The 12,468-nt window shown below is 47.0% G+C and overlaps 1 protein-coding gene across 6 annotated transcripts in view; it reads left to right on the top strand.

Moving 5' to 3' along the window:
• The first annotated feature begins 561 nt into the window (after nucleotides 1–561).
• The window catches only part of Fbxw11 (F-box and WD repeat domain containing 11), a 139,687-nt gene continuing 127,780 nt past the window's right edge, over nucleotides 562–12,468 (top strand). For 2 of the 6 annotated variants that reach the window (XM_004665002.3, XM_004665001.3), the window contains exon 1: nucleotides 562–739. In XM_004665002.3, the coding sequence (XP_004665059.1) occupies nucleotides 695–739 (45 nt within the window). In that variant the 5' untranslated portion in view covers nucleotides 562–694. The remainder of the gene's footprint in view (nucleotides 740–12,468) is intronic. The other 4 variants (XM_004665003.3, XM_004665004.3, XM_045152415.1 and 1 more) reach the window with 4 other exon arrangements.

Here is a 12,468-nt window from a genome sequence, read left to right as displayed (position 1 = left end):
AGCCTCCTAGAGCTCCCTCCCTTGGCTGGTCCCCCTCTCCCACATCCGAGCCCCAGGACCGTACCCTGCCAACGCTCCTAGAACCATCTGCCTCCACCATCTGCCCCTACCAACCCGCAAGCCTCGGAGCTACTCAGGCGTCCAGCGGGCACTGCAGACACCGAGCGCGCATGTGCGGAAATCGTTGCACTGCACGGTCTGTGACAAGTGAGGAGTTGCTTCGGAGTTTCCGTCCGGGTCTAAGCAGCCCCGGGGGTTGCCAGGAAGTCAGGAAAAGACCAGCCGGAAGGACACCTCGTGCTCAGGGATTTCTGGGACAAGTAGTCGTTGCGCTCCCCAGACCCTACCGTGAGCCACGCCGTAATTCTCCATGTCTGCACGACCCTCACTTCCGGGCTCACGCTACCCTGTGGCCTAGAGCCCAGCGTCGGGCCCGCGGGAGGGGCGAAAGTCCTCAAGCTGGGGAGGCTTCTTGTTCCCACAATGCACCGCTGAGCCCGCGGCGCCTGCTGGGACTTGTAGTCCTGGCTCTGCGCACTGCGTTCAGCCGAGGGGGAGGGAGGAGCTGCCGGCGGCCCGGGCGGGCTGGCAGCTAGAGTGGGTGCGATAGCCGCCTCCGCTTGTGCCGCCCTCGCCGTCGCCTCCTCCGCCCGGGCCGTTCGCTGCTGCGCGGGGAGAGCGAGGCGGGGCCGCCATGGAGCCCGACTCGGTGATTGAGGACAAGACCATCGAGCTCATGGTGAGTGCGGCCCGTCGGACCGTCTCGGTTCTGTCGCCGGCCGTGCGTGCGGCCCGGGGAGGGAGAGAGAGAGAGAGGGCCTGCCCACCTCCACGTCCGGCGCGAGGCCCGGCCCTCGCCCTTCCCCGCCGCCTGGGCCTCGGCCTCGGCCTCGGGCCCTCCTCTTCCCTCCACCCCCCCTCCCCAGCCTTCCTTGGCCTTGGGCCGGGCGCGGTCCTTGCAGATGCCTCGGAGACCTCAGGCCGGTTCAGGCCCGGCCCCTTCCATGCCCCTGGGGGCGGCCCACCTTCCCGGGACGACCCTCGCTCGTGCAGGATCGAGCCTTAGCCCGCAGTCGCTCTAGCATCTCAATTCTCTTCCTAGGAGATTTTATTTTTAATTTTTAAATCTGCTTGCCTTTCCCCGGCCCAGGCCCGCAACCCCCACTTCCAAGCCCCGCTCAGGCCGAGTGACATCGATGGTGGTGGGAGGGGAGGATGGTGATCGCTCCGGGCCGCTTTGGCCTCCGGGTCCCGGGAAGCGGGGGTCGGGGGGGAGGATCGCCAGCACTTCTCCCCCAAGCCACGGCCGTGTGTGGATGCCCGAGATAGGCCCCACGGGGCTGGGCTGTGGGGGGAGCTCTCGGGTTGGAGGCTGTGACGGATAAGGGGCCTCTCTTCCGGGCCCCTGTGGTGTCAGGCTTCTTGGACAAAGGGTTTTCTACCCTGCGGTGGGGGATGTTTGTCTAGCGAGGCTCCAGGTACTCTGGATTCCATCCCCCAAGAAAGGGAAACTGTAACTTTACGGTATGGGAAGGGAGGGTGGAGGGAGAAGGGGGGGGCGTTCTCATCACAGCCTCTCGTTCGTCTCAAAAGAAAAATAAAATAACATGATAAAATAAAATGAGTTAACCGGGGAAATCCTTGGGCCCTTAGGGAAGCAGTCACTTTTCTGTTAGCGACCAAGTTGGCAGCCAGACTCGTCTAGTTTCCCCCTGGTCCATGGACACCTCTAAACCTTTCCGCCCTAGGGCTTGACTCCACAAGGGGATATTGGAAACAGGACCATGAGAGAGAGAGAGAGAGAGAGAGAGAGAGAGAGAGAGAGGGAGAGAGAGAGAGAGGGAGAGAGAGGGGGAGAGGGAGGGGGAGAGAGGGAGGGGGGAGAGGGAGGGGGAGGGAGGGGGAGGGAGAGAAAGAGAAGGAGAGGAGGGGGGAGAGGGAGAGGCGCGCTAGTAGAAGCGAAGAATTGGCTAATTGGTGAAGGAAATCATTTGGTAGAAGAAATAAATATGGCTGGTATCACCTGCCAATTTGAGCATGAGGGAAATCAAACTGGGCTCTGGAGAGTTGAGGAGGAAGTGTGTGCGAATGAGGGGGTTTCATCCTGTGGAAACCTTGACAGTTTCTTTGTATCTCTGCTGATACCCCAGGGGTGAGAGGAAAGAGGTGGGAGAATCTACCTAATCTAGCAAAATGTTTGCCTTGACACATTTTCTCCAGTGTGAGAGTGTTCATGGAGTCAGTGATCCCACTGGTAGGGTTGGTGACATCAGAGTCACTTCCCCCATTTAATGCTATAAATAATAAATGGTGACACTGAAAGTCTGTTGGATAGCTGCATGGTTCCTGTGGATGATGTTGTCTGGAGAGTGGAAAAAATATGTATATAGGCTTTTCAAGGTAGGGTCTCACTCTAGCCCAGGTTTACCTAGAATTCACTGTGTAGTCTCAGGGTGGCCTTGAACTCTCAGTGATCCTACCTCTGACTCCCAAGTGCTGGGATTAAAGGCATGCAACACCATGCCCGGCTGGAAATACATACACTAAGAATGCTTTCTTGGCTGACTCCTGGTAAGCTTCCCACTGGGCTGAGACAAGGGAAGCCCCTACCACCCTGTCCTTTTCTTTTTCTTTCTTTTTTTTTGGTTTTTCAAAATAGGGTCTCACTCTAGCCTAGGCTGACCTGGAATTTACTAGGTAGTCTCAGGATGGCCTCCAACTCACAGGGATCCTTCTACCTCTGCTGGGATTAAAGCCCTGCGCCACCATCCCCAGGTGCACTGTCTTAACCTTAAAAAAAAAAAAAAAAAAGATTGCAAATACAGAAGCCCAAATACAGAGGTAGTCTGATTTTGTTGTCATTTGCAGACTTGAACTTGCCCAGCATTCTTGAAAAGTATAGGGGAGCGTGCTTTCTGGTAGTTGCTGCTGTGTGTGTGTGTGTGTGTGTGTGTGTGTGTACGCACAGGTGTGTATGTATGCACGTGTACACATGTGTACATGGTTGTTTTCAAAGGAACATTGTCACTTGTGGGTTTTTATTCATTTGTTGAGTAATAATTCCTTTTCAGCATGTACTTACAATGTGAGTAATACCTCTAATTGAGAAGATTAAATGCCATACCACTATGAAATAGGCTGTTCTGCATTCCTTTCATCTTCATTCATTTAGCAAGAAACAAAACCAAACAAAAACCAACTAAAATGTCTTCATCTGCCTTTGAATGTATGTTTGAAAAAGAATCTTTGGCCCATATTTACTGACTTTTTATGTTTATAATTTTAGCTGGGTGTGGTGGTTTACTCCTTTAATCTCAGCACTCTGAAGTAGGGCTAAGGGAATTGAGTTCAAGACCACCCTGAGACTACATAGTGAATTCCAGGTCAGCCTGAGCTAGAGCAAGACCCTACCTTAAAAAAAAAAAATTGATTTTAGGGCTAGGGAGTAACCCCAGTTAAGAGTTCTGGGTTCAATCCACAGCATCTCCCCTACCTCACCATAACTTTGATTTTGTGTGATAGTACTTGTTACTGATCACACATGTAAGGACATTGTAATTTGGGATTTAATGTACAACGTTTAAAATTCAACAAAAGTAGTAAGTATGATCCAGTTTTAAACTAGGTTTATATTTATTTTTACTTGCAAGCAGAGAGCCAGAGAGAGAGTGAGAATGGGTATGCCAGGACAAATGAACTCCAGATGCATGCAGCCGTGGGTACTGGGAGACTCAAACCTGGGTTGTCAGGTTTCATAAACCAAGTGTTTTTGCCGGGCGTGGTGGCGCACGCCTTTAATCCCAGCACTCGGGAGGCAGAGGTAGGAGGATTGCCATGAGTTCAAGGTCACCCTGAGATGACAGAGTTAATTCCAGGTCAGCCTGGACCAGAGTGAGACCCTACCTCGAAAAACAAAACAAAACAAAAAAACCAAAAAAACATAAACCAAGTGTTTTTAACCACTGAGCCATCTCCATGCCTAAATAGGATTTTATTTAAGTGTTTAGATATTACTTGAAAGAAATAATGAATTCGTACAGACAACCCTGCTTCCTGAACGTGCAGGCTTTTATTTTAATGTAGCAGGTAGCACGGGCTCTGAGCCATTGGTGGACTAGTCCAGGATCAAACTCAGAAATGATAATGCCTTAAAATTCAGTTGCATGTGACATTTTGTACTCACCACTGCATTTAGTTTCTAGGAGTAGGCCAATTTTTTTTTTTTTTTTTTGGTTTTCCAAGGTAGGGTCTCACTCTAGTCCAGGCTGACCTGGAATTCACTATGTAGTCTCAGGGTGGTCTTGAACTCATGGAAATCCTCCTACCTCTGCCTCCCAAGTGCTGAAATATTTTTAAAAACACGAGAGAGAGGGAAAGTGGGAGGGAGAGGAGGAATGGGTGCACCAGGGCCTCTAGCCACTGCAAACATGGCCACTGAGGAACCTGGGTCCTCACGCTTCACAGGCCTCAACCGCTAAGCCATCTCTCCAGCCCTAAACTGGCATATTATTATTATTATTATATATATATATTTTTTGAGGTAGGGTCTCACACTAGTCCAAGCTGACCTGGAATTCACTCTGTAATCTCAGGGTGGCCTCGAACTCACAGCGACCCTCCTACCTCTGCCTCCCGAGTGCTGGGATTAAAGGCGTGCGCCGCCACGCCCGGCTTCTGGTTCCGATTTTGATGTGTCATCTTCAGTATGCCAGTACGGCTGCCTGTGCTGCCTGTGTCAGCTGTACTCACTGGACGGAGCACACAGTGGAAGAGGGAATGAGGAGACATGCTTCTTGATTGTATTTATTCCCTCCTTCTCAGGTAGGGTTTTGGCTGCCCTCAGACTCAAAGCCATTCTCCCTTTGTCTGGGATTAAAGGTGTGTTCCACCACACCCAGTTTATCTCCATTTCTTGTATTTATTTATTTGCAAGGAGAAGGAGAGAATGTGCAGTCCAAGGTTTCTTGCTCCTGCAAACTAACTCCAGACACTCTGTGCATCTAGCTTTATGTGGCAGGTGCTGGAGAATCAAACCCAAGCTGGCAGGATTTGCAAACATCTGTTCAGCCATCTCTCCAGCCTTATCCTATCTTCATTTATTTTATTTTATTTTACTTTTTTTGTGGTAGGGTTTCACTCTAGCCCAGGCTGACCTGGAGTTCACTATGTAGTCCAGAATTCAAGGCAATCCTCCTACCTCTGCTTCCCAAGTGGTAGGATTAAAGGCGTGTGCTACCACACCCTGCCCCCATTTATCTTATTTATTTATTGGGGGGGGGAGAAAATGGGCACACCAGGGCCATAAGCCACTGCAAAGGAACTCCAGAAGCATGTGCCACCTTGTTTATCTGGCTTCTGTAGCTGCTGGGGAATTGAACCTCAGACTTTAGGCTTCTCAAGCAAACTCCTTAACTGCTAAGCCATCTCTCAAGCCCGTATCTCCATTTCTTGAGAGCTTGTTTGGAGTTTCTAGCAGGGGAGTGCAGCCAAGATCTGTCCTCTATTAATGGAAGGTTGTTTTCTTTGATGGACTGGGGAGGGAGGAAGGGAACACTCGTCTAGCCAGCCAGATCAGTGGGGTGACAGATGTTGCAACCAGATTGCCTTCACATTCCCTGTCTCCATTTCTTTTTTGTTGTTCTTCTGAGGTAGGGGCTCGCTCTAGCCCAGGCTGACCTAGATTTCACCATGTAGTCCCAAGGTGTCCTTGAACTCCCAGTGATCCTCTTCTGCCTCTCAAGTGCTGGGACTAAAGGCTTGTGCCACCATGCCCTGGCTATTTTATTTTTGAGGTAGGGTTTCCATGTAGCCCTGGCTGACCTGGAACTCTAGGCCATCCTTCTACTTCCTGAACGCTGGGATTAAAGGTGTGGGCCACAAGTCGGGCCTTTTGTATATCTGATAAGGTTCTAGTTTCCTCCCTCCCCTTCCTTCCACCTTGGGCTGGCTTTGAACTGTGGTCCTCCTGTCTTGCAAGTATGGATGTGCATACTACAAAAACTATAAGCTCTTGAGTGAGGGACAGGTAAATTTACAGTTGCTTTCACAGGTACTGGGCTTGCTTGATGGACTTATTTTTCAAAGTCATGACTTTGGTAAAGTTTTCTTATAAATGAAAAGAGTAGCAAGTCATCTTGGAAACTGCATACACAGTTCATTAGGTTATATCTAGCTGTTGGATTTCACTGGAAAGACGGCATACTGCATTGTGTATCCCATTGATTGACTGTTGAGTTCTGAATGAGTTGATGATGTTCACTCATCAGAAAGCACTGAGAGAGAAAGATGATTCTTTTGATGAAATGACAGTAGAAGGTAATGAAAAGTTTAGTGATGTTAATCCTGTCTCATATATGGGTGTGAGCAAAACTCTTCCCTTTGCGCAGTTAATGGACGGCTTATAATCTTACTTGGTATTGACATATTTCTCTCTGGTAAGTGACCTTAGTGAGTAATTTCCTTTGTGACTATCTTTTTTTTTTTTTTTGTTTTGAGGTGGGGTCTCACTCTAGCCCACCTCTAGTTGATCTGGATTTCGCTATATAGTCTCAGGTGGTCTCAAACTCACCGCAGTCCTCCTACCCCTGCCTCCCAAGTGTGCCACCACACCCCGCGCCTGTCTTTATCTTTTTTTTTTTGGTTTTTCAAGGTAGGGTCTCACTCTAGCTCAGGCTGACCTGGAATTCACTCTGCATTCTCAGGGTGGCCTCGAACTCACGGCGATCCTCCTACCTCCACCTCCGCCTCTGGAGTGCTGGGATTAAAGGTGTGCGACACCACGCCCAGCTGACTTTATCTTTTAAGTGGCTACATTACTTGGATAAAGCAGCACAGATTAAAATATACTGTGGTCTTTACTAAGAAGGTATGAAAAATGCTATTTTTTGAGCTATTCAGTCTAAATAGGCAGGCTACAAAACCAAGGAGATGAAAGAAGCTGATAAGAGAAATTATTACTTTTTCCTTTTGGTTGAGTCCCCTCCTTCTGCCATTGACGGAGTGGGGCCAGTGGCTTGTGGGTCAGAGGTGGGGTCTTTGTTCCTGTCTCAGGCCTCTCATGCTTGTGGCAGTATACTGACTTCACACCTGTGGTGAAGCAGATGCAGGTTTCCACAGGTCCAAATGAGAAAACCATGTGTATATTTATAGCCTTGACCTGCTCAAAGAGGCTTTTGCTTAAATATGTACGCCTTTCCTGTGATTTTTGTAAAAAAAAGATAAAGTGTCCTTTCAGGTTGAGAAGGATGCCCATGTTCCTGTACAGCTTATCTTGGCCTGGACTGCTGTAGTCAGTCTTGAAACAGACAGTCCAGGAATATCACTAGGCCATCACATAGACTCAAAGAATAGCTCATATATCCCTGAGTAATGGCATTTGGCCCAAGGAATTCTAGAACCAGATTTGCTCTGTGAGCTCTCTGAGATCCCAGCAGAAGGATCCTCATCACTTTCATCACCTTTAAATCCTCAGGCTCCCTCTGGCTTTTCCTCATCCTTTACTCTGTACTCCAGTCAAAGTGTGGAGCATCATGGTCTTCCACACTGTCCCAACATCCCTAAGCCCATTTATTGAAAGCTACTCTTGTTTCTAAAAAGACTTTATACTTAAATCTCTGGCCAGATTGCCTCAGATCACATCTTGGCAATCTTATCTTCTGCTTGTGCTAATCAAGGCCTGGCAGCCCACAAGATATGATGGATACTGCCTCCTGATGACAGCTTATACTTTAGTGGCAGATACCATCTTGTTTTGGATCTGTGGCTCTACTTATTCATACAGTATGGCGATCATTAAATGAAATGGATTCTGACACTTTGTATTTATCTTGAAGTATTTACAAGCAGTGGTTCCACTAGTGAGCAGTTTGTTTTTGTTAAGGTCTCATTTTAGCCCAGGCTTACCTGGAATTCACTCTGTATTCTCAGGGTGGCCTTGAACTCACTGTGATCCTCCTCTGCCTCCCGGGTGCCGCGACTAAAGGCGTGTGTCACCACCACCGCACTGGGCTCACTAGTCCATTAAGTGGTAAAATCTTCATGGGAAGAGACAAGGACTCAGCTCCTTCAGATACTCAGTGCTTTTTTTTTGCTTTTTGAGGTAGGGTCTCACTCTAGCCCAGGCTGACCTGGACTTCCGGGTTGACCTTGAACTCATGGAGCTCCTTCTACCTATGCTTCCTGAGGGCTGGGATTAAAGGCGTGGTGCGCCACCATGCTGGGGGCTTCAGTGCTCTTTTTAGTAGGTGTCATTAGGTGGTGAGGTGTGGTTTTTCTGGGACTTTTTTTTTGTTTCATTTTGTTTATTTTTTTAAGGTAGTCTCTTAACTGTAGCCCAGGCTGACCTGGAATTCACTTGTGGCCTCACACTCACAGCAATACTCCTACCTCTGCCTCCCCAGTGCTAGGATTAAAGGTGTGCGCCACCATGCCCAGTTGACTTTTTTTTTTCTTCATCCATTATTAGATCTTAACTCTTCTCTTTTGAAAGTTGCACTTGTGCTACTAATACCTTACTGACAGGTGTACGCACTTGTGGGGTCTCTGCTCCTTGGCCGAAGCTGTATCCAACGGCCTTCACTGCTTTGTGTGTGTTTAGTACACAGTGCTCAGTAGATGGTTTTGATTTAAATTGATGGTAGGTTTTTGTTTTTTCATGATGTGAAACCTTTTAAGATCTACTGACCTCTCCCAGGTAGGGACTCACTATAGCCCAGACTGACCTGGAACTCACTCTGTAGTCTTTGGCTGGGCTCTTAGTCACAGTGCCAGTGATCCTCCTACCTCTGCCTCCTGAGTGCTGGGGAAAAGGTGTGCACCACCATGCCTGGCAGGTTTTATTTACTTTTTGTCTTATTGAGGTAGGGTCTTGCTCTAGCCCAGAGTGACCTGGAATTCACTATGTAGTCTCAGGGTGGCCTCGAACTCACAGCCTACCCTACCCCAAGCCTACTGAGTGCTGGGATTAAAGGTGTATGCCAGCATGCCCAGCATATTTATTTTTCATGAGCTGTGCATATATTTATATATTTGAGAAGTATTACATGGGCTTAATACTGAGTTGCTTTTAGCCCATACATTTCATGAGCTACTTTTGGGGAAAATAATGAAATCTTACAGTATTAGCACTGACATAGAAAATCAAAGCGGTATGGTAGTATGATATTTGGTAAGAACTGCCAGTTGGTGTGATTAAACCTTTGCTATAACTACATAGAGACCTCCCCTCCCTCAACTCCTGTTTTCAGTATTTCCAGTAGAAAGAAAGCGCTTAATCAGTGCTCAGTGATCACTGAACATTGTGACTTAATGTTTGATCGGCGTAGGTTATTCTGGGAAATTATGATTTTCTTATTTTTAGCAAAGCTGGTGATACTGACCTAATAGAATAAGCAGTTTCCTTCTGGGTTATACTATTGTGAGTTGAATTACTTGACAGTGGGGGGAAAACCTGTTGGTCAAGAACGAGCTCGATTAGTTTCTGCTTGATCACAACTGCTTTACAGGAAGAATGTCTTTGTAGGTAAATGAGAGACAGACTAGGAAGACCTGACAGTCCAGTAGTGTCTCTAACCATGGCCTTAATTGTTTTAACAACAGTTAACTTTTATAGTTTTGTGATTCAGCTGGAAGCACTTTCAGGAAACTCCCTCATGTTAGTCAACATGAAGGCTTTAGGATGGAAGGTAGTGTAGAAACATTGGGACATTAACATTAAAAATGAGGGAAATGAAGATAAAGAGATGAGTGTAATAATAATAATAATAATGAAGAAGAATCAGCTATACTTCAGTTGTCTGAGGTGCCCACTGCGGAGAGACAAAGAAAAAGAGAAGATAGGAAGAACTCTGTCCTGCCACTAGCCTGCAGTCTCCTAGTCTTGCCACCTGTGAGGCATTGAAGACAGGCTAGTACAGGGAAAGGCCACGGAAATGAGTTGGTGAAATGGTTGTGGTTAGCTATCAGCTCTCCTGTCTTTTGGCTAAAATAAGTCATACTTGGAAAAGCCATAATGTACTATTTTAGAAGTTAGCCACTTGGCATAGCTCATTTTTTTGTCAAAATTGGGTTTCCAGTTTTAGTCCTCCTGCCCTTTAATTTTTTTGTGTGACAGGTCTCATTTATCTCAGGCTAGAGTTCACTATGTATTGGAGGATGACTTTGAATGTCTGTGCCATCATGCCTGGCATATGTGATGCTAGGGATTGGACACAGGGCTTTTTTTTTCTTCTTCGAGTTAGGATTTCACACTAGCCCAGACTGACCTGGAATTCACGCCTGGCCCAGGGAGTTTTTGCAAGCTAGGCCAGCAGACTACCAGTTGAGCTATATCCCTAGGCCTACATTTTACTTTTTTTTTTTTTTCCTTAAAAACATTATTTAGCCAGGCATGGTGGTGCATGCCTTTAATCTCAGTACTTAGGAGGCAGAGTTTGGGGGGGGTCACTGTGAATTCAAGGCCTCTCTGAGACTATATAGTAAATTCCAGGTCAGCTTGGGCTAGTGCAAGACCCTACTTTGATAAACAAAACAAAACAAAAATTATTTGCAAGCAGAGAGAGAGAGAGACAAGACAGAGAATGGGCATGCCAGGGCCTCCAGCTGCTGCAAATTAACTCCATATGCATGCCCCACCGTGTGCATCTGGCTTTATGTGGATGGTGGGTAATCAAGCCCAGGTCATGCCCTAGTTTGCCCCCCCCCCCTTGAGGTAGGGTCTCACAGTAGCCCAGGATTAACCTGGAACTCACTGTGTTGTATCAGGCTGGCCTTGAACTCACAGCGATCTTCCTGTCTCTGACTCCTGAGTGCTAGGATTAAAGGTGTGTGCCACTGCACGTGGCCCAGCTTATTATTTTATTTATTTTTTAATTTATTTCAGAGAGAGAGAGAAATAGGCAGGTAGAGAGAGGAGAGAGTGGGTTTGCTAGGTCCCCCAGCTGCTGCAAACCAACTCCAGACACGTGTCCCCTTGTGCATCTGGTTTATGTGGGGCCTGGGAAATCGAACCTGGGTCCTTTGGCTTTGCAGCCAAGTGCCTTAACCACTAATCCATCTCTCCAGCCCTATTCTTTTTTTTTTTTTAATTTTTATTAACATTTTCCATGATTATAAAATATATCCCATGGTAATTCCCTCCCTCCCCGCCCCCACACTTTCCTATTCTTTTTTTATTTTTATTTTTTGGTTTTTGGAGGTAGGGTGTCACTCTAACTCAGGCTGAGGTAGAATTCACCATGTAGTCTCAGGGTGGCCTTGAACTCATGGTGATCCTCATACTTCAGCCTCCCGAGTGCTGGCATTAAAGGCGTACACCACACCCAGTCTTTTTTTTTTATTAAATATTTTTTATGGCTATGCATGGTGGCTCACACCTTTAATCCCAGCACTTGGGAGGCTGAGGTAGTTCAAGGCTAGCCTGAGACTAATTCCAGGTCAGCCTGAGCTAGAGCAAGACCCTACCTTGAAAAACCAAAAAAAATTTTTTTTAAAAAAATATTTATTTGCAAGCAGAGAGAAAGACAGAGAGAATGGGTTTCCCAGGCCCTCTAGTCACTGCAGACAGACTTTAGATGCATGTAGTATTTTGTGTATCTGGCTTTATGTGGGTACTGGAGAATTGAAGTTGTGTCATTCGACTTTGCAGACAAGTGCCTTAACTGCTGAGCCATCTTTCCAGCCCCCCGATTTATTTATTTATTTACTTTGGTTTTTTGAGGTGGGGTCTCACTCTAGCTCAGGCTGACTTGGAATTCACTCTAGTCATAATGGCCTTGAACTCATGGCCATCCTCCTACATCTGCCTCCCAAGTGCTGGGATTAAAAGTGTGTGCCACCGACTTTTTATTTATTTATTTTATGGTTTTTTGAGGTAGGGTCTTGCTGTAGCCCAGGCTGACCTGGAATTTACTCTGTAGTCTCAGGGTAGCTTTGAACTCATGGTGATCCTCTTGCCTCCCAAAGTGCTGGAATTAGACCCAGCCTCAGCTTATTTATTTATTCATTTATTTATTTTTAAAGATGTAAAGACTTCCTACTGATCTCTACCTTTTTTCTTTTTATTTATTTATTTATTTGACAGAGAAAGAGGGGAGGAGAGAGATAATGAATGGGTGCTCCAGAGCCTCCAGCTACTGCAAACTCCAGACACGTGTGCCCCCTTGAGCATCTGGCTAATGTCGGTCCTGGGGAATTGAACCTGGGTCTTTTGGCTTTGTAGGCAAACGCCTTAATTGCTAAGCCATCCCTCCAACCCCCCAGTTTATTCTTTACTCAAGACTAATATCAATTAGTGTGAAAACCTTGAGCATTCACTTAAAAAATACTTTTATTTATTTGAGAAAGAGGGGGGGGAATGAATGAGTATGGGCATGCCAGGGTCTCTTGCCACTGCAGAACTACAGATGCGTGCACCACTTTGTGCACTGTCGTTACATGGTTACTAGGGAATTGAACCCAGGCCATCAGGCT

The sequence above is a fragment of the Jaculus jaculus genome, chromosome 6, assembly GCF_020740685.1.
Source record: "Jaculus jaculus isolate mJacJac1 chromosome 6, mJacJac1.mat.Y.cur, whole genome shotgun sequence".
NCBI classification, from domain to species: Eukaryota; Metazoa; Chordata; class Mammalia; order Rodentia; family Dipodidae; genus Jaculus; species Jaculus jaculus.
This window is presented reverse-complemented; position numbering and strand designations above follow the sequence as displayed.